We start from the raw sequence: 23,032 nt of genomic DNA, 5'->3' as shown, positions 1-23,032 counted from the left end.
AGCTTTATTTAAAGACTTTTTCGAACATAACAGATTTTGTATTCAACTGTCATGATTCTTGGGAACCTGAGGGCATCTCCATCTTTCCTTAGATCACAGGCAAGTCATTTAACTTCTTAATACTGTAAGATCAGGATAGTAAAACTTCTATTAACTAACCTTAAAGGATTGCTGTGAGGAAAATGTATTGCAATCCTTAAAGATATAAACAAATTTGTGGTGTTGTTGGTAATTAGTAGAATTATGTTGAGTTATCTATCATAGTAAGTTAAATAACTATATGTACCTCCCTGCCCTACCCCACCCCTATTATTTATATTTATATTTAGAGCAGGCTTTATTTTATCAAGTTACATCAGTTATATACTCACATCTTAAGATATGTCACCTCTCATTTTGGAACCTTGTTGGAAAAATTATTTATATTGACTATATATATTTAAAGTAATTTGACTATCTACTTATAAAGCAATTTTAATGTACATTCATAATAAGCAAAAATGTTTTTCTACCTAATTTTTAAATTATATTCTTAAATCTGTATGACAGTTATATCTTCCTTGATTGTGCTTCTGTTTTTGTATTTATATTTCCTTAAGTAATTATCCTTGAATATATTGTATCAATTTTAGAATTAAGCAGAATTGAAAAAACTATTTCATTTCTGGATATATTAAGCAGATTATTATTTATGTTAATAAAATGAAGCAATGTTATTCATATGTTGTCATTATTGTAATTTACTAGTGCTTTAATTGATTGTAAAATATGTTCTTGCCTTTCATATATTTTCTTATTAAAACAATATGTCCTTCATTCTAGGATTTTTTTCATTTTATATCAAAAACATTATCACCTGAATAGAAGAAAAATCAAACACCTGACCATTATCTTATCCAATTTTGAATGCAGCCACAGCCTAATCTTTACTTCCCAGACCTGTGTTTTCACTTATATTCCATAGAATACAGGAAACTAATGGTTTTTGAAACAACTCAAGCTGCTATTGACTATCATGCTAGTTTCCTGAAAAAGGAATACTTGGTATATGCAAATTTCTTATTGTATGCACATTTCACCAATTCCAATTGGAAATTTAAAATATATATGCTTTAAATTTCATATTCATACTAACATAAAAATGATAATTTTTCTGTTTTCCTAGGCATCACGCCTGTATATCATAATATGTTTGCTTTAATGAGTGAAGCTGAGAGGATCTGGTATCCTCCCAATCATGTCTTCCATGTAGATGAGGCAACCAGGTACAATGTACTCTACCGAATAAGGTACTTTTCCAAATAAGGTAGTAAAATGTTTTATCTGATGGTGAGGAGAAGAGGGGAGGTGGATGATATTTTTTCAAATTAATTGCAAAAATTAATATATTAAAACCAACAGAGGAAAAATCAGAACTTAATCCCCCTTGTGTAAAATAGTTAAAGGTTGGTTAATCAAAATGCTCTAGGAATAAAATTTTGTGGCCAATTGCATTTTGGAGGTGACTGAGAGTTCAACATTTATAGCTATAATTGTGGAAACACAACCTAGTGAGGATAGTTAATGTTCTTAAAAATTTACAAGATAATATTTCTCATTAAAATGTGCTCTTTATTATAAAACAAAATTCTAAATGGACATTCTCCCTTCAGAACAAGTAACTTTTTGTCAGTTATTCCTGAGGAAAAGATGGGTTTTTACAAATATATATATCAAATTCAAGTAAGATTCATTACACACCTATTTTACAAAATCTCACATTCTTAGCTATGTCTCTTAGATCTGTATATTCAGCTGTAGTGTCTGTCCTGAGTTTATAGATCCAAGTCAACAACTCCCTAATGCACTTCTCTTCTGAGTGTCTTCTAGAAATCTCAATCCAAATTAGCAAGCATTTATGTAGGCCTACTTTGTATCAGGAGCTGGGGATTCTGATTTTTTTTTTAAAGAAAGGCACTGATCTCATCTAACTTACATTCTTTTGGAGAGTGAGAGGACAGGCAACATGGAATCAATAATTCCGTATTGGATTGCCATGAACTAAGAATCTGGCTAGGCCCTGGGGACACAGACAAACATTAAATAGCTTATATTCTATTTGGAGAGAGATGTAATACATTAGAGAATTCCAGAAGGGAGGAGGTGGTCAGGTAATGAAAATGAAACGTAAGTTGCCTTTGTATCAGGAATCTTTTTTTAGGAGCAAAGGTTTGTTCTCTAGAGATGGGAAACCTCTGTTGTTTCAGAAAAACAATTTTATTGCTAGATCAGATTAAGTTTTTGATTACTCTTTAAATTGGCTTCATTGTTTCATATTTTGGAGTGAAAATAAGGCTAGTAGTGAGATATTGAGGAAGAGTTGTGGGGTTAACCGCCACCTTTAAAGTGCCTTTTTGTATTTTTTCAGTACTGCTAAGTCTGACTGGAAGAAGAGGTCGGTGGTATTCATGCTCATAAATGTTTCTCAAGTTTTCTGGCTAGACTGACATTTTCTCATCCCTACCTCTTCCTGTCAGATGCCCTCCTAAAAGACACAGCTTTAAAAACTAGGATTAAAATGATTATTATTATTTATACTATATGGTCATCTAATCTACTTGGGTCAATTGCTGGCACAGACATTTATCTTTATAAGATTTAATCCTTCAAAGATTTTAGATACTGGTTGTCATTGTATTAATTGAAAATGAACTTAGTACTACTAATTGCCTTTTTCCTAGGTTTTATTTTCCTCATTGGTATTGTAATGGAAGTAATAGAACCTATCGGTATGGAATATCTCGAGGTACAGAGACCCCTCTTCTTGATGATTTTGTCATGTCTTACCTTTTTGCTCAGGTATGCTTTCCCTTTGTATCTGTTTTTTTAAACTTTTTTCTTTTGTATGTTATTTAATCAGAGCCAACTTCATACAGAAGTAAAACTGATACCTGTCTTGGTCAGCAGGTGCAGAAGAACACATTATTAGGGTTTTTTTGTCTTACGGCTATAGATAGTAGAATATAGTTTCATATATGCTACTAGATTTATTGAATTGGTCCTGCATCTAATTTCCTGGTTTCTTTTTTACCCCAGGACCTCTTAATATACATAGGAGACATTTAAGAAAAATTTCATGAAAGGTGATTTGGATTTTACAGGGATCTATAAATTCATGTAACAAATTCACATAGTTGTTTTCTAAATGGTTGGAAGTAAGAAAATGAAACATTTTAGGAACTTGGTTTTTCTGCCTAGAAAATTCCTTATATACTTAGACAGTTTAAAGAATAAAGAGTAAAATCTAAGACATAAAATTATGAGTTATATGAAAATTTATGAAAGGCCATGTAGTTGCCTGTTCAGACTTTCTGAAAGCTGAGCCTGTTACATTTATTGATAATATATTACATTTATGTGTGAGTTCTTTCAGAGGATTATTTCTTAGGATCATAGATTTAGAGCTGAAGGGAGTGCTCAAAGGCCATCTAGCCCAAGACCTTCATTTTACAGATGAAGGAACTGAGGTCCATGGAAGTTAAATGACAATTAAGGTTATTCAATTAGGTAATATGAGAGGTAGGATTTTTAACTCAAGTCCTCTGACTCTAGGACCAGTGTTTTTTCTGCTCTGCTATCTATTTAAGTACTTTTAGCATTTGTGTTTATCTACTGTCTTTAACTAATTCAAATATTTTTGTGTAAAGAGTTTAAATTTATTTTCTCTAGTACCTACCAAATTAATCTAAATAGACTAAGAGAAACTATTAGAGTAGCTTGGGCATAATAGTATATTTCTGGCAGATCACCAAAGCAGCACAAGTGTAAAGCCAAGAGGTTAACAAAGATTTATACCCCTTTCCTCAGTCTCAGGGGCTGTCTTTGTTTTAGTTTTTGATAATGGCTTATAGCAAAGTCATTGTTCTTCATGGTTCTTTTCCTGGCAGTTACTGGCAGCTAAGAGACCAGGAAAAAGAAAAGAAAACAAGCATTTATAGAAGACCTATTGTATGCCAAGCACAGTATTGAGTTCTTTTTACAAATATCATCTCATGTAATCCTTACAACAACCCTGCAGTATAGATGTTATTATTATCCTTGTTTTATAGTTGAAGAAACAGGCAAACAGAGGTCAGGTGACTTGCCCAGGGTCCCACAGCAAGGAAATGTCTGGCCAGATCTGAACCTAGATCTTCCTGCTTCCAAGTCCAGTGCTTTGTCTGCTGTGCCACCAGTTGCAGTAGTCAATCTATATTAGACCTACATTCAGATACTGCTTTGAAGCATTTGCAAACTATGGACCCAGGCAAGTCACCAACTCTATTCACCTCACCTATGAAATAGGGCTAATCATAATACCTACCACCCAGGTTTTGAGGATAAAATAAGAAAATATATGGAAAGAGCAAATCTTAATGCTCTATAATAAACTTTACAGGCTATTATTCTTTAGAATAATGCCTTGTATACATAGGTATCCATTAAATATTTAGTGAATGCATAACCATTTCAACATCAAAAATATACAGACTGAAATAAGCTATTTCCATATATTTTTGTAGAAGCCTAGTTAAAATCAGATGTTTTTCTGCTCAAGTAAAAGATATTTCACAAGAGCTTTATGGCAAAATTTTTAAAAAGCACTGGGACTGATTTTCCTCTCACAGATGCATAGATTTTGGAAAATGTATTTTAGTTAACAATGTGATGCTGAAACTAATGAAAAAAAAATTTCACCCTAACTTCTTATTCACCTTTAGTGGCGGGAGGATTTTGTGCATGGATGGATCAAAGTGCCTGTGACTCATGAAACACAGGAAGAATGTCTTGGGATGGCTGTTCTAGATATTATGAGAATAGCTAAAGAAAATGATCAGACCCCACTGGCTGTCTATAACTCTACCAGGTATTTTTGTTTTGTTTTTTAGTTCTTCAGTACCATACATAAATAACAACAGTAAAATTTTTAGTATTTTAATTCTTATATTTAAGAATATTTTAAACAGTTTTTAGGTCTGTACCTATAACCAGTTTTTAGTAACATTTATAACACAGGATATCCTTTAGGAAATCATAAAAAACTTAAATGATTTTTTAAAACTTAGCTAGTTTAGTTCTTTAGATCTTTGTAATTTAATCAATGAATTACTCCATCAAAATAGTTTTGAGCTCCTCTATAACATGGAAGATTTGCTTTAACAAAAAAAAAAATTATGCAACTTCTGGAACTTGATGATGAACTTCTTCAGACATTAGAGTAGTTCTCTCTAACTACAAGTATTTATTTCATATTAGAAACCTTCCTACTTTGGTAGGACCAAATACAGTTTATATTTTGTTGACATAGCCTTCAAAAAAGCAATGTTACAAAGAGACATAGTTTACCTATATATATATATATATATACATATCTTTATATGTATATATATATATATATATGTATGTATTTATGTATATATTTGTCAAATGATGCCTTCCTTGGGCAGGTAGGTGGCTCACTGGATAGAGAGCTAGATCTGGAGTTGGGGAAGCCTGAGTCCAAATCTCACCTCAGACATTTCCTAGCTATGTGACTCTGGACAAGTTGCTTAACCCCAATTGCCTAGCCTTTACTACTCTTCTGTCTTTTAAATTCTAAGACAGAAGATAAGGATTAAAAAATTTTTTTTTCAACAAATGATGCCTTCTTTAGTGTTAGGAGGGGAGGAAAGGAGTGAGATACCTGAAAATTTTAATATAACAAATTAAGAAGAAGAAGAAAGAAAGAAAAAAATCATTGTTACCTCTGTGCCTCAAGTGGAAATCAGACTAGTGAAAAAATTTTATTAGATTTTTAAAATAATAAATATGCATCAGAGCATTTTTATGTGCTCAGTGGATACTTATTAATCAACTAATATTAGAGCAGTTATATTTTCCTATCAAACCAGGAAGAACATGGATAATCTCTCAAGATAAAATTTTAAATGCCCTATATAAGTATGACATATCTTTTCTAAATCTACTTTGAAGCAAGCCCAAGGTATGAATGAATAGCTGTTAGTATCCTAGCCTTATTTTTATTTATGTGACTTTTCTTCTTTCAAATTTAGAAACTAAAGTAAGCTGAAATGACTCATGCCTCTCAAAGTATAAGAAAATCATATACAGATGAATAAATTTCATTTTATGCCTTGAATATTTGACTCCATAACCTCTATTCCTTCAGTAACATCTTTCTACTATGCCTTTTCATTCATAGTTTGCTCTGTATCCATTTGTACTATTTCTTTTTAAGTATTCTTAGGCCTTTTTGATGTGTATAGTTTTGGTTTCAGAGGGTTAGAAACCTGCTTTTTCTTTAAAAAAAAAATTCTCATCCAGTGGTGCTTTATCTATCTAGTTAGTAGTTTATGGCTTTGATCCATATTAAAATAGAAATACTCCAGAGATGAATTTTTTTTTCCCTTCATGGGAATATGGTATTTGAAACCAAATTTGGGTAAGGAGACAGAGAGAATGGCCAAGTACCGTAAGCCTACAAAAAGAGAGGAATGAATGGAATGGAAGAAAGGTTTAGAAAGGGAGGTGGAAGCCATATGAGCAACAAGGTGGAGGGCTAGACATTTTCTCTTATTCCCAGGACCTCTCAGATGTCTTTACAGCCTAAATTTTGTGCCAGAGATAAAGCAACTTTCTCTGTCTTCATGGCCCAAGATATCCAGAATCCAAAAGAAAGTTAAAAAAAAAATCTAAAAACCCATAACTGATGCTCGTTAACCTTCAGCACACACACCCCCCCTCCTATTTTACTAATAGCAAGACTGAACTAGAAGACCCCTGGAGTCCACCCACAAAATCTACTCCCATGCCCTGGACCTCATTCTTTACATTTCCATGGCAACCTCCAGTTATAAGCTGCAGCAGTTTGCTTGGGTTGTGAAAGACAAACTAACACTACGGCAGACATTCTTATAGCACCAGCATTGCAAAGCTCTGAACTGCCAGTGCAAAGTACTTGTAGCATCAGCATGGTAGTCTCCTCTGAAATACAAATATATTTGGCCCAAAGACACCAAACTGGGACAGCATATCAGGTATGTGTTGGGGAAAGAGAAAGGAGCTATGTAGCATTCTACCAAGCCTGAGGGAAAAAACACAGCATCCAACTGGGGCCATTTCCAACCTTCCAGAAATCACTTGGGGCAGAGACCTAGTGCTGGTGAACCATTAATTGCCCAGTATGGGAGAAGGCTGAGATGCTTTAAGATCCAGCCCCTAAGAAAACTATCTTCAGGAAGGGCAGCATCAAAAAGTAAATAGGGGGGAAAAACAAATTACCAAAGATTTCAAGAGGAAAAAAACTCAAAAGACCATAAACAGATCAATCAACAAGGAGAACATTAAAAACAGAAGGAAATATGGCCTTCAGATCTAGTAAACAAGGTCAGACATTTATGAATAAATACTGAGAAACAAAGGAAAATAATCCATCACTTGTTAAGACAAAGGTCCTTGTGGAATGTAAGAACATGAAACCACAACATGCTATTTCTAAATGGTTCAGAAGAAAAATACAAATTGTTAGAACAGATTTTATGTCCTGTTCAGCAAAAACAATAGGCAGAATAGAAAAACTGGAATCTTCGATGGCAAGTCTCACCAAAGAAACAAAACAAAGAACAATAGATTGGGAATATAACATATAGATAGATGTGAAGGACAATATGGAAGAAAAGAAGCAAAAAAAAAGAATATTAGAAGAAAATAATCTCACTATGCACCAAACATACTGATCTTGAAGACAGGATGAGTAGAAACAACCTAAATATCATAGATCTCCTAGAAGAGAGTATAATGCAAGAAATAATAAAAGAGAGAATTGTCTAGCAATTCTAGACCAAGTGCATAAAGTAACAATTGAAAACATTCACAGATCACATTGGAGGGAAAAAAGAAACCCAAAGCTGCCAAGTATCAAGACACATAATGATTAAATTTAACAATACACTTCAGAGACAAGTTCTGCAAATGATGCTAGAGGACCTTCAAATACAAAATAAAGGAAATTTAAATAATGCAAGACTATTCTATGCTCACTAGAAAATGTGTGAGGGAATGGAAAATTGCATTTTGAAGAGTAATGGAATTCAGGATGCTAACCAAGGTGACCTATCCTACAAATCTGAGCTTAATCATAAATGGAAAAAAAAAGTGGATGTTCAATAACAAGGAAGCATTTGAAAAGTTTTTGGAAAGAAAAACTAAAACTGAAGATATTGTTTGCTTCTTAACCATCCTGAGAAACAGGTATGCAGGAAGAATAAATAAAGGTAGCAGCCAAGGAAAGCAAGAACAACAGGGACAGTAGAGTGACTAGTAAGAAATTTTTCCCTAAAGGTGCAGAAGGAGTTGGGATGAAGATGGAAATCTGGTGGAGGTAACAGTAAAGAGAGAAGACATTATGAATAGTACCTAGCAATAACCTGCCTACAGATGAATCAATGTTTTTATTTTTGTGATACTACATTAAAACTTGGAATCTGAAAGGAAGTGAGTAGAAAAGGGAAGAAGAAATAGAGGAGTATGTGATGTCTTGAGGTCAAATCAAGTGTTAGTAATAAGGGGGAAGGTGACTCCCGTGATCTCAAAAAGAGAAAAGCATAGAGGTAATTGGATGAGAAGTAGGGAGGAAGGGTTGCAAAAGAAGAGAAAGGAAGAAGGCCTTACTTTGGTAGTGAGAGGGAGTTACACTGATGAATGTTCCTTTGGGTGAAGAGATATTGTCTTTGAAGGGAGATAGAGACCCTTTGCTGGATATGGACTGAGGGATTTGGTGCTTGAAAAGCCTACTCATTGTACTTTCATAGAAGGGAGTTGGAACTCTTAGGGTGCAATTGGAACCTGAAAGAGCGAGAGCATGGCCCACCCCAAGGAGGAGTTTTTGAGGGAAATGTGGGGAGAAAAGGTAATTAGGGGAGGCTATAGATCAGTGGTGGGCTACATAATTGAGGATGTGTTGGGGGAGGAACCCTACAATGAGGTAGTGTTCTTTCTGACTCCTAACAATAATTTCATTGTTCTGGGAATGAGGAATTATATTATTTTTGGAGTTATAGTTTATGTTATACTTGGAGCTAATACAACCTTAAAGATCACAATGCAACAAAAAATAATAATTGCTTCAGAGATCACAAATAAAAGATATAAACTGAATTGGAGACTTTATAATGAAATCCCAAGTATGAGTAGGTCAAAGAAAAAAATCTTTTAAAAAACAGTAACTATACAAAAGAAAATGATAATGATGAAATAACATACTAAAATTTCTGAGATTCAGCTAAATCAGACCTCAGGGGGATAATGATATCCTTACAACTACAATCATATACCCAATCCAATCTAAAGTAAACACAAAACGGAGATAGTAACAATAAGAGGAAAAATAAGTAAATTTAAAATAAAAAACAGAAATAATAATATTAAAAACTGGTTCTTTGAGAAAATTAATGAAGTCATTAATCTTTACATAATCCAATTAAACAGAAAAGAGCAGGAAATCAATAAAATAGCAAATGAGCAAAGTGAAATCACAACAAAACCAGAAGAAATAAAAAGAATAATCAGAACATATTATGCCCGGTTATATGCTAACAAAATTGAAAATACAAAAGAAATAGAGAATAGAGAAAATGAAATTTAAAAAAACTCAAACCATTAGAAAGTTAGCCTAGAGATCTTAAATAACCCAGTCTCAGAAAAAGAAATAGATCTAGGTATAAAGGAACTACACACATACCATAGGTGGGGAAGAGTACATATAGACCTGAACCTGATGGATTCACAGAATTCTACCAGGCTTTTAAAGAATAGTTAATTCCTATACTTAGATTATTCTCAAAAATTGAGAAAGAACCATACCAGCATCCTTTTGTGAGACAAATATAGTCCTAATGTCTGAACTAGGATAAAACACAAAAAGAAAACTATAAGTCAATATCATTAATAAACATTGACTCAAAAATTTTAGACATAATCCTGTCAAGCTGATTATAGCAATTCATTCCAAAAATTCTTCATTATGACCAAACAGGATCATGTAAAGAATTCAAAGATGGTTCAACATTAATAAAACAATCCATAGAATTTTCTTAAAAACTAAAGTATCCCCAAATCACATGAGCATCTTAATAGATACAAATGCCTTTGACAAAGTACAGTGTTTTTTCATGCTAAAAATTTTACAAAATTAAGGCATAGAGGGATTTATTTTGATACCATAAAACCCATCTATCTACAACCAAAAGCAAGCATTGTGTGCCATGGGATCACAGAACTTTTCCCAATAAATAAGGGAGTACCTACTCACCCTACTGTTATTTATTTGATATAACTCTGTAAAAGCAATCACAGTAAGAAAAGAGAAAGAGGTTAAATGCATAAATATATGTTTAAAAAAGGAGATGAAACTGCCTATTTACAGATGATATGATGGTTTGTTTGGAAAATCTACGGAATCAACAAAGATACTAATTGAGGCAATTAGTATTTTCACCCAAGTTGTAGGTTACAAAATAGATGCCCAGATATCAATATCATTTCTATATAGTAATAACACACAAGATATACTAAAATAAAATCCCTTTCCAAACCATAACAAAATGAATAAAATAAAATGAGGATTGACCACCATAACCCATCAAGAGGCCACAGCCCTCACTTTGAAGACCACAGCTTTAGAATAGGAATGTCCATGTTGGCAAGTCTGATTTAGAGAAATAGCATTAAGATCCTTTCTTATCCTAACAAGTCATAACATTTCTATGTTATTCCCAAGTAATGTGTCTCTTTCCTAACCCTGAGGTATGATAAATTTTTATAATTAATATACCATTTTAGCCTCCCCTTTTCTTCTCCAAATTAATTGTCCAAAGTCCTCTTATGTCAACTTTCCATTCTCACTTATGTAAATAAAGTTTCAGATTTAGTGAATCCCTTGGTAATCTATATAAGGACTAGACTTTGAGGATCAGGGAAAGGAATGTGGTGGTTATTCTTTATATTAATTGTTAAAAGCATTTTAAAGCATTCATTTTTCTTAATGTAACTATTCACAATGAAATTTCTATTGTTTATCCACCTCTTAAGTGAAAATTAATTTGTCCCTACACCAGGTTTTAATATTTGCTTCCAGTTTCTGCTGGGTGCAGTAAACAATAGAAAAGGAATTTTATGTATTTCATTGCCATCAGTGAGGAAATATATATTGAATTCTATCATTATAATTGTCTTTGGCAATGCCATTCATCTGGTTTTGTGTCCTCATAGACATAAAACTTATCCACTTAACATAATTTGTTTTTGTAGCTTTTTTTTAATATTAGAAAAATCAAAATAGGAAAGGGATAGTTTCCACTATAAATGTGAGATTATCCTATGCCTACATTGCAATCTGCATTTACACATATGCATTACTTTGTGTATTTTAAAAAATTGTACCCTGGGGACTTCATCCCCCAGCATTCTCTACTCTTCCTGGGGTTCCCTTTTTTTACGTCCCTGTGTTAGTTACGTCCTGGCCTGGGTTTGTATATAAATTAGCTGATCCCATGCCGGAGAGGTCTTTTGCTGGAGCAGCAGGCTGCTGGGGCTCTGGCTCTTGTCTCTGCTCACTGAGAGAAAGAACCCCTTTCTCTCTTACCTAGTAATAAATAAATCCTACAAAATTAAATGATTTACAGTCTTTCTTTTTATTTTACAATATGTGCAAGACTGCTATTAACTATTTCAAATTTGATTTACTAGTCCTGATTAAATATTTCTTGTGTTCTTGTGTCACTAGCTACAAGACCTTTTTACCAAAATGTGTTCGAGCAAAGATCCAAGATTATCATATTTTGACTCGAAAGCGAATAAGGTACAGATTCCGCAGATTTATTCAACAGTTCAGCCAATGCAAAGCTACTGCCAGAAACTTGAAACTTAAATATCTTATAAATCTGGAAACTCTTCAGTCTGCCTTCTACTCAGAACAATTTGAAGTAAAAGAACCTGGCAGAGGTCCTTCAGGTGAGGAGATTTTTGCAACCATTATAATAACTGGAAACGGTGGAATTCAGTGGTCACGAGGGAAACATAAAGACAGTGAGACTCTGACAGAACAGGTAATCTTTAATGATATGTTCTTATTCTTTATTATTTTAAATTGAATGACAATGAAAAAAGTAATTCTGATATTTTAGGCATCTGCATTTCTTAACCAGGTAAACTCCCATTGATGTCAATGGAAGTTTTGCTGTAGTAAATGTACAACTGCATGGTCTATTTCTGTGGGGATTTTTTTATTGTTTCAGAATGTTTCTTAATTATTGGTTGTGTATTGCAAAGTATTTATTTGCTATAATAACTTTGTTATGATTACTTTGAGAAAAAACTCAATTATGTTAGGATTGATTAAAACCTTATATGCAAAAGCATGAGCTAGTTACTGTCTTTGGCTCTCTTTTTTTCATCATTCCTTATTGATGCCAGAAGGGACAAGAGTTAAACAAAATAGAATAGAGAAAAAGGGTAAATGAAACCAGACAATTTTTATTTTTAAATTGTTTTATAGAAAAGAGTACTTATTTAACAACCAGAAACAATGTAGTTATTTATTAATGTTTCTCGTAGAATTTTTGTTTGTTAATATTCTGGCTGCTATTTGTTATTAGAGGATTTTAATAAGTAAGAAAGGAGATAGTACTTTAATATCTTAATGCTTTGGGAATTAAGTTTCTAATTAATGATATCTGTTGATTCTACCCATAGTGCTGACTTGCTTTCAGAATGTTGTTTTTAATGGCACAATAATATCAGAAAACTGTTTTTTTCCTCAAACAAGAAAGTATATTGTCATTTTAGACTGCTATAGGTTAGAGGAAATATTTAGGTTAATGTTGAGGTAATATCATTTTAACCTCTTCTATTTAAGAAAAAAATGAAAGTTGAGACATTGTCATCTTCCTAAGTTCTATTTCTGAACTAGTTCAATAAAATCAACTTAATTTTAAAAGTATCACTCAATGTTAATTATAGGACTTACAGATGTACTGTGACTTTCCTGATATTATTGATGTCAGCATTAAACAAGCAAATCAAGAAGGTTCAAATGAGAATAGAGTGGTGACTATTCATAAACAAGATGGCAAGAATTTGGTAAGTGTTATTCTGATAACTTATAATTATATGTTACTTATGTAATTGATTTGATTCAGTTAACAAACTAAAAACAATCAGGAAAAAAAGGTAATCATTTTAAGGTTTTTTGAAATATAGATCTATGATCTGATTTAATCCAAGATATATCCAGCTCAGTAATACTTCATTCTATCAAAATATTTCACAAAGCAAAAACAATTTTGGTAATGTCTTGCTCAATACCAGGCACAGATAGGCATTTTAATATCCAAAGAAGAGAAAATGTGAACTAATGTGAAACCTTGAACTTTTGATAGTATTTTTTATATATTTTATATATTTTAACAAGGTAGTAATAAAGTATACATTTACTTATCATTTATATGTTAAATCTTTGTGGACTGGTACCTCTAATTTAGATCTTCTCACTTGTCCCCATTTTTAACCTATGCCACTCTTTTTCTAGTTAGTGCACAGAGTGATCCTCAAGTAGAGGATATAATATTCTTATGGAACAATGTTAACAGTGTATTTTTTATACTTAGTCTTTCACTCCTAAATAAGGTTACTATGGATTATTCGTTAAGCTGAACCTGACATGTTTTGTGTTAGTCCTGGACATCACCTAAATGAACTGAACTTCAGACTAGAAGCTTCTTAAAGTACAACTTAATGCTTTTCCACAGACCAGCTCCCTTACAGGATTCTTTACTTCTGTCAGTGGTACAGCCATTCTCTTATTCTCTTGACTTGAAATTTTCCCTTTTCCCTACATTCAGTAATTTACTAAGTGTCATTGATTCTTGGTGGTGTCTCTTAAATATGTTCTTATACTTTTCATTTTCACTGCCAGGGCCACAATCTGGGCTTCTTTTGCTTTACAGTTAGACTATCTATGTAGTCTCCTAAATGATCTTTTTATCTCTGGCCCTCCCTGATTCAGTCTCTCTTATAAGTGCCAGCTTTATCATCCCCCAAACACTGTTTTGTCATTCCCTTTGTTCAGAATCCTTAAGCCATTCATTATTTGAACAGGCTTATTTTTGTTTCCCACTTTTTCTCTTTAAGAACTCCATGCTCTAACCAAATTCTTATGTTCCTTGTTATCTGTACAGTGTTTCCCTTCTGCCTCAGTTTATTGATGACTCTCCTGACCTCTTAAAGTAACTATTTAAAAAAAATTTTTTAAACACCTTTAGGCACTGGATTGATTCCTGTGACAGTTAGAATCTTACTTTATATTATTTACTTTTTTTAAAATATCATGTTTACCACTAATACTAGATTGTAAACTCCCTGAGGGTAATGGCATTGGGGATGCCTCTTCATAGTCCCATTAACACTACACATGCTAACTTTAATAAATATACATTACTTAAAATGATCATCTTTCAAAATTGGATTTAATTACACAGCTAGTATAATTAAATAATGCTTATTGATTGATTAGAAGTGAGGCAACTAGGTGACACAATGGACCTGGAGTCAGGAAGAGTTGAATTCAAATGGGGATTCAAACATTTAATGGCTCTGGGACCCCAAGTAAGTCATTTAACTGCTGCTTTGAGTTTTTTCATCTGTAAAATGGGGATAATAATAGCACCTACCTCCTAAGGTTGTTTTGAGGATAGATTGAGATAATATTTTTAAAGCACTTTGAAATTTGTAAATTACTATAGAAATGCTAGTATTTATGTCTAATAATGGCATCCTTTCCCTTTTCATTTGGTAAAATAACAAGTGTACTCTTACCCTTAGAGATTAAGCCATAATATATTAAAATGATGAACAAAACTGAACAACATATTGAAAAACATTTAACATTAACATGTTTGAGGTTACCTGCCAGTAGCCTCTCATGCCTGCAAGGGAATAGCTTATGGTACATTTGTATATCTCTTCTTTGAGCCCAAGTAGTAGTTCCTCCCTCCTTCCCACCCCATCAGGATTGTTGCAGTTGTGTATTTTATTTGCCTGGCTCTGCCTATTTCGTTTTGTATTAGTTCATGCAGGTCTTTCCATTCTTCTCTGTATTCATCATGTTTGTTTCTTACAGCACTATAATATTCCATTACATTCATTTATCACAATTTGTTTAACCATTCCCTCAACAATGGACATCTACTTTGGTTCCATTTCTTTGCTACCACCGAAAATGCTAATATAAAATATTTTGGCTCATGTGGAACCTTTTATTTTTTTTGTTGGTGAACCTCCTTGGGGGTTATGCCTAGAAAAGGGAAGTCTCTGAGTTAGAAAGCATTTTAGTCACTTTATTTCCATAATTCCTTATTGTCCTCTAGAAGCATGCAGGAATTAAGTTGACTTGCTTTAGAGTTACATAGCTAGCAATAATCAGGTATGGGGATTTCAACCTAGTTCTAAGCCCAACAAATTCTCCACAATATCAGGCTACCAATTCGATTTTTTATTCAGTTGACCTCATGGGAAATGGAAGGGTATATGATAGGGTCAAAGTAGGCTATAGTTTTTTTCCAGTGAATATCTATATACAGTGAGTGGCATAAGAAATAGATTATCATAGAAATATATAATCAGAAAAACTATGAGCTGGTGGTGTGGGGAAAACTAGGAATAACAGATAGGTAACAACCAGAATGATGTACTTCTATCAGCAAAATGCCAAAATATTTAGCAAAAGACCCCTAACACAAGGGATATTTCTTTTGTGAAAATTTGGTCAAGAATCACACAAGAAATGAGGAATCAGGGGGCAGCTGGGTAGCTCAGTAGTTTGAGAGTCAGGCCTAGAGATGGGAGATTCTAGGTTCAAATCTGGCCTCAGATACTTCCTAGCTGTGTGACCCTGGGCAAGTCACTTAAACCCCATTGCCTAGCCCTTACCACTCTTATGCCTTGGAACCAATACACAGTATTGACTCCAAGACAGAAGGTAAGGGGTTAAAAAAAAAAAGAAATGAGAAATCATTGATGAGTTTCATTTGTACTGAAGGAAGGAAAAACTGCCAGTGGAGAGAATGCCCATATCAGTGATATCATAAATCCAGTGAAATACAGAAACTCCTAAACATGGAGCAGTTTTGTGGGGCAGCTTAATGGTATACCTAGATAGAACTCCAGCCCTGGAGTCAGGAAGACCCAAGTTTAAATCCAACTTCAGACACTAGCTGTATGACCCTAGACAAATGACTTAACTGTCTCAGTTTTCTCCTCTATAAAATGGGGATAATGAGACCACTTATTCCCCCAGGGTTTTAATGCTGGTACAGTATGCACTATAAATATTAGCTTTATTATTATTAATTATTATTATTTTTACCTTGACATAGCAGCAGTTCATTTTAACAAACATTTGTTCAGTACCCTTTGTGTATAAGGTCTTTTACTAGATAAAGGAGGGGGCATAAAAATCTACATAAAACATATTCTCTGCCTTCATGGAGCTTAACGTTGTTTTATGATAGGCATTATTTGTGATTGTTTTAGTTTACAAAAATTGTTTTTTTTGATCTTATCAAAAGCATGAGAAAAGATTTTAATTTCAGATCTTGGGAAATTAAAATTAATTATATCAATACTTCAACCTATTGCACCTATCTAGCTGATTATAGCTATCTCCCATTCATTCCTTTATCCTCCCCAAAACAAAACAAACAAAAAAAATGCACTTATTTCATGGTTAAATTCTATGTATCCTTGTAGTTGACAAACATTTGGAGTGCTTTGTGTCTATGCTTCGGAGAAAAGGAAATACAGAGAGAATGAGACATGGTCTGGCTCCACAAAGAGTTTATGATAGAAAACGTCATTGAAATATATGAATATAACTAGTATAGTATTTGCAGAATTTTAGGCAAAAGAAATTAGAATATTGGGATTTCAGAGGTCATTTCATAAATTCAATCATATTTTTCTCAGTGAATGTAAAAATTTTTGTTTGCCATTAATAAATAAAATAGTATAAAATGTAGCTTATTTTATTTTTAATAATTTCAATTCAATAATATCTTAAAATGTACATACTATATGTGCCATAATCCACATATATAGTTTATAAGTAAATATGCATATATTGTGGGTATATACTCAATTTTTTCTGATAAAGGTGTGGAATCAAAAAAGGAATGGAGACCATTGTTCTGAAAGAATTTTTTTTTTAAACCCTTACCTTCCATCTTGGAGTCAATACTGTGTATTGGCTCCAAGGCAGAAGAGTGGTAAGGGCTAGGCAATGGGGGTCAAGTGACTTGCCCAGGGTCAGACAGCTTGGAAGTGGCTGAGGCCAGATTTGAACCTAGGACCTCCCGTCTCTAGGACTGGCTCTCAATCCACTGAGCTAGCCAGCTGCCCCCTCTGAAAGAATTTTTAAAGCTCAACAAGTATAAGACAACTGGGAAGATCATTTTTGAGATGAGGAACTGAGTCTCAGTGAGTTCAGGTGACTTTTTAAAGGTTGTTTGGGCTATAGGAAGCAGAACTGACATTCAAACACTTAGCTTTTTGAGAGATAAAAATGAGAAAATGTCTATAAAACCCCTTGAAAGTGCCATGTAAATGTCAATTGTTAATAATAATGATAATAAATATCTCTGACTTTCTTCATGTAAAAAATTAAAGTGTTAGCTTCATGGTTTCTCTAAAGCCCCTTGTAATTCAACTAAATTCAACAAATATTTATAAAAGACAATTTATGCAAGGCACTAGAGAGACAAAGAAAAGGAAGCAATCTATGCCATTGCAGAACTCATTGCATACTGTGGAAATATAATATGTACATTAAATATAAAATAATCTGAAGAGAGAATATTAAGGAAAGGCCTTAAGCCAGGCCCTCTTCCTGCCCCTGAAAGTCTCACTTTTTTGTTCTAAAATTTTGCAGCTTCTATGTAAGTTATAATCATATACTTTAGTACCTTTTTCTATTATAAGCTCTTTGTGGGGAAAGATCATGTCTCATTCTTCTCTATATTCCCTTTCTCCCAATTAAGTATTATGGAGTATAAGAATAGGGTTCATGAGTAAGTGGCATCTGCACTGAATTTTAAAGGATTATAAAGATTTTTAACTATAAAATTCTGTCATTGTGTGAAATAATTACATATAGTTTATAATTGTAAACTAATTTCATGTTCATGCAATAGTTGGGAATATTTTGTGAATATAAGTACCAGCCACCATTGATTCCCTGAACCTTTTAGAAAGACAACAAAACATAATCAAATGATTTAATCATTAGTCATAATGGGTGGCGTTTTCCCCTCATTACTGATCTGTAGAACTTCAGGTTTCTCTTTTTCTAACACTTCCTGTGAAATAAGTGATAGGTCATGCTCAAATGGCAGAAGATTGTAGTTGTACAATTAAAACAACTCTTCCTTCCTGAGCAAAATAGGTACAGATTTTTAAAAAATAAGTATTTCACAAGATTTAATTGATTCCTCTTAAATAAATGTTTTCCTTTTTGAAAAGCATATATTTTGCCCCCTGTTTCTCTAAATTTAGAAAGGCTAAATTGAGATGAATCTGTGTAGCTAATTTGTCAGTAGACAAGTGGTTTGTAAAGCTCTTTCTTTGGTACTATTGAAAATTATTTTTTAGTTCTTTTCTTCTTCTAAGCACAGTTAAACTTATTGTAGGTATCTGCTATTTTCTATTCTCTGAGCTTACACAGATACTTGGTAAATGCTATCTTTTTGACTCCACAACAATTTACAGTTATCTCTTGACCCTTGGAAGATGTAATGGAAACCCTGATAACATATTTTAATCCAAAAAGAAATGAAAGAACTATTACTTTTCATTGTGTTTCATTTGCCAATGTCTTTTTTAGTTTTGGAACCTTGTTAAGTTTTTTGAATTTTTCCAGACCATTAGACCAGTATTCTCTGAACAATTTTGATCATATATACTCTTTGTTGAACATATACACCAATATTTGTGTAGTTATTTAGAGATTATTACGTAGACTACTGTACTTAAATACATTATAAAACATATTCAGACAAAAATTTAAAAGGAAGGGAAAAAGATAAAATAAATTATATTTTAAAAATATTTTTAATAGTATATAAAACTTTGCTCACTAAGAGCAATATGATTTTTTTTTAAAATCTTGGTTAACACTTTGGGTTTCAGCAGTTTGAAAATCTGGGTCTAAGTTTAGCTTATTTTGACTTAGATTTAATGACTTTTATAGTAAAAAAGAAAAATCAAAAAAGTAAATAGCTCCAGACAGAAGCACAACATCAACAGAACTTAATCATACTCATTTTTCAATCCCATCCGCCAATAAAACAGATTTTTGTTAAAATTCAGCTAGCAAAATTTCATATTCTCTGATGTCACAGAGAAGTAAAGGAAGATGCCTAAATGGGACTTGATTTCCTTGGAATTGACAGCCTTCATTTCCTCCTACTGGGGATTAAGGAGTCAGAGAAAGGAGGTAGTCTTGGAATTAGGATTGTAAATCTTTCTGTCCTGTGCTTAGTTATTTAAGCCCTATCCCCATGGCAGCATCAACTTCTCCTGTGTCTATCTTTTTGCTAACTGCTTGCTCCTGCACCAAATGCTGCACTGTCAGCTACTCTCAGGCTGTCCTTACTGAAAATAGCTAAATCCTTCTCTATTGGGAGGAGAGAAAAGCCACAGCTATCAGCAAAGTGCTCTTGTTGTCTGGAAAGTAGTTTGTAGAAACTAGGTATAGACCAGCATCTCATGCTGAATACTAAGATAAAGTCAAAATAGGTACACGATATAGACCTAAATGGTGATACCATGAGCAAATTAAGGGGTTATTAGGATTAATTTAGCCATAGGACTAATGAGGACCATTTGGAGTAGTTGGGATCTTAGCAGCTAAGGACAGGGTAAAGAATAATGGATAAGGTTTCTTTGAGACCAGGCAGAATCTTGGTAAGGGGTGCCTGTTGGAATTCTGGGCAACTGGAGTCAGTTGGTTTCCCAACTGCTCACCTGCACAGCAAGGGGTCTCTGGGAGGTTTTGTGGTTTGTTTGTTTTTTTTCCGCATTAGGTATTTCTGTTCCCTGGAACACTGAAAAACCCAGTGGCAGGTAGAGGAGAACTGGTTAGAGTTTCTGGAATAAGTTTGGGGGGGTGGGGGGGAGTAGAGGGGGAATCAACAGAAAAGAGAAAGAGAGAGGAAGTTTTTCCTCTTTGTGGCAGCTAAGAGGACCAAGCCAGTTTGAGGAAAAGCCTAGCTAAGCCCTGAAGAGCCGGCAGTTGGCAAAGAGAATGAATAACTGAACTAATTTAAAGCTGAAAGAGATCTAAGGAGACAGTAAACTTACTTATATAAGAAAGAGACAGTTTTTCCTCCCTGTGTGACTGCAGATTGGGCAGGGCCTTTAAGGCCTATCAAAGACCCAGAAGCCTGAGTAGGCCAAGAAAGTACTGGGAGTTGGAGGAGTGATCTGAAGGGATACAAGGAGGCAGTGAATACTATGTGTGTGTGTATGTGTATATGTGTGTGTGTGTGTGTGTGTGTGTATAAAAGTATATACAATTTTTAAAATAAGTTATTTAGCATAGATTCTGGGGATTTAGTTCAGTAATAAGGAGTTGTAAATTAGGCTCAGGGAAGCCTGAGCAAGAAGCAAGTTCTCGCAAACTAGAGGGAAGTGGGTAAAAGCTTAACCCCCTGTTAGATTTAGGGATCCTAATCCTCAACCTTTGTTACCTTTCCTTACCTTTCCTCAAACATTTGGTTTTTTTACATCTGTGCAAACAGTTATACGGAGTTCCCCCCCACTTAACATTTCTATATTAACATTCCTGGCTGTTCTTATTTGCAACATTCTTGTGATAAATTATATTAACAAGATCATGGACTATTTTATCTGTCAGATCTATGGATATGAGAAGAATTTATAACTAAATAAGTGATAAAGAACATCATGGGATATAAAATGTATACTTTTGATTGCATTAAATTTTAAATGTTTAACACAAACAAAACCAATACAGCCAAGGTTATAAGGAAGCAGAAAAGTGGGGAAACTTTTTTATAGTAAGTTTCTCTGATAAATTTTTAAGAACATAACTCATTTTCCAGTTGATAAATGGTCAAAAGGTGTGAACAGGCAGTTTTCAGAGGAAAAAAGTCAAAGTTGTCTATAGTTATATGAAAAAAAGCTCTAAATCACTGTTGAGTAAAGGAATGCAAATTAAATCAATTGTGAGGTACTACCTCACACTTATCATATTGGCTAATATGACAGAAAAAGGAAATGACAAATGTTGGGGAGGGGAAATGGGAATACTGAGACACTAAAGCATTGTTGGTGGAGTTTAAACTGATCTAACCATTCTGTAGGGCAATTTGGAACTATACTCAAATGGTTATAAAACTTGTGTATTATCTTCTGATGCAGCAAACTTAGGTCTGCATCCCAAAGGGATCAAAGAAAAGAAAAAAGAATCAATTTGTATAAAAATATTTATAGCAGTTCTTTCTGTGGTAAAAAAGAATTGGAAACTAGGGGTATCCCCAACAATTGAAGAATGACCAAATAAGTTGTGGTATATGGTTGTGAAAGAATACCATTGTGCTATAAGAAATGATGGGCAGGATGCTTTCAGAAGAAAATTGGAAAGACTTGCATGAACTGATGCAAAGTGAACTGAGCGAACCAGAAGAGCAGGGTATAATATGGTAACACAGTATACAGCACTATTGTATGATGAGCAATTATGAATGAATTAGCTATTCTTAGCAATATAATGATCCAAGACATCTCCAAACAACTCATGATGAAAAATGCCTTCTGTTTCCAGAGAAAGAATTGATGGAGTCTGAATGTGAATTGAAGCAAAATATTTTTCATTTTCTTTCCTTTTTTTTGTTTGAGTTTTATTTCACAAAATGAGTAATATGGAAATATGTTTTACATGATTGCATGTGTATAACCTAAATCAGATTATTTACCATTTCAATGGGAAAGGAGAATCTATTAAATGAACTGTAGAGAAAACAGAGGATGAGTAAAGAGAAGCTTGTTTCTTTTGAGAATTAACTTACTTAATCAAGAAATATTTTTTAAAAAGATAATTTTATAGGGAATGAATTTGTAGAGAGACTATTAAAATTATTATTATCAGAGCCTGAAGATTATTATTTCCTGTTGTGGCTGGAGAGAAACAAAAGAAGAATAAAAGGAAGTTGAGAGATCCTTTTTGATAAAGCTGTTTTCACCTTCATTTTATAAAAAAGACTTTCAGAGAAGAGACTTTACTTGGTTTCATGAGAGAAGCTGAATGGTGTTAAGGGTAAAATTAGGAGTTGTTGACTGAATATATTATTTTAGTGGTTGCCAGGGATTTAAATTCAATCCCAATAAAATACTCAAGTCAGTTTGGGATTTTTAGGGTGGTTTAATTACAATAGTAGGAAGAAATTAAGAAGAAGAGAGAGGAAGGGGTATAAGATTTCTCCAGCCTAGCTTAAGCCAAGGGAAGTTCAGAGGCCTCAGCCACGAGGCCTTCTCAGAAGATCAAATCTAGCTCGGCTTCCAGCCACAAGGTCTTCTCTGAGATGAGGGGCCTTCCTCTGAGGATAATGCCTTTAGGAGGTTAAAGAAAGGAGGAATCAGCCTAAACACGCACCAGACTCACTCAGGGAATACGCCTTACCTAAACTACCCTACAGAACTAAAACCCGCAAGCATGCCAAGAACACTGCCACGAGCTCCCAACACTGAACCTTGAGAGCCCAACATCCCTGAGTGAGCCCAACATCTCCAAGAGAGAGCCCAGAGAGAGGAAATGATGTGAAATATATAAACAGTTCTTTACATCACTTCCTGCATCTCACATGTACCAATGGTAGCTTAAGCTTGGCTTAGGACAGCCCAGGAGGTCTGTCAGTTGTTTCTGATTTGTCACTTGCTAGCACAT

The 23,032-nt window shown here is 33.7% G+C and overlaps 1 protein-coding gene across 8 annotated transcripts in view; it reads left to right on the top strand.

Annotated features, from left to right (window-relative positions):
• Positions 1–23,032, top strand: part of JAK2 (Janus kinase 2) — a 125,604-nt gene that overhangs the window by 52,255 nt on the left and 50,317 nt on the right. For 6 of the 8 annotated variants that reach the window (XM_007499538.2, XM_056805448.1, XM_056805449.1 and 3 more), the window contains 5 exons: positions 1,166–1,289; positions 2,721–2,838; positions 4,740–4,885; positions 11,801–12,122; positions 13,036–13,155. In XM_007499538.2, coding sequence (XP_007499600.1) covers positions 1,166–1,289; positions 2,721–2,838; positions 4,740–4,885; positions 11,801–12,122; positions 13,036–13,155 — 830 coding nt within the window. Of the gene's footprint in view, positions 1–822; positions 1,045–1,165; positions 1,290–2,720; positions 2,839–4,739; positions 4,886–11,800; positions 12,123–13,035; positions 13,156–23,032 lie in introns of those variants that run through there. The other 2 variants (XM_056805454.1, XM_016424247.2) reach the window with 2 other exon arrangements.

The sequence above is a fragment of the Monodelphis domestica genome, chromosome 7 (genome assembly GCF_027887165.1).
Source record: "Monodelphis domestica isolate mMonDom1 chromosome 7, mMonDom1.pri, whole genome shotgun sequence".
NCBI lineage: Eukaryota > Metazoa > Chordata > Mammalia > Didelphimorphia > Didelphidae > Monodelphis > Monodelphis domestica.
Note: the sequence above shows the minus strand (reverse complement) of the source record. Positions and strands in the feature narration are given on the sequence as shown.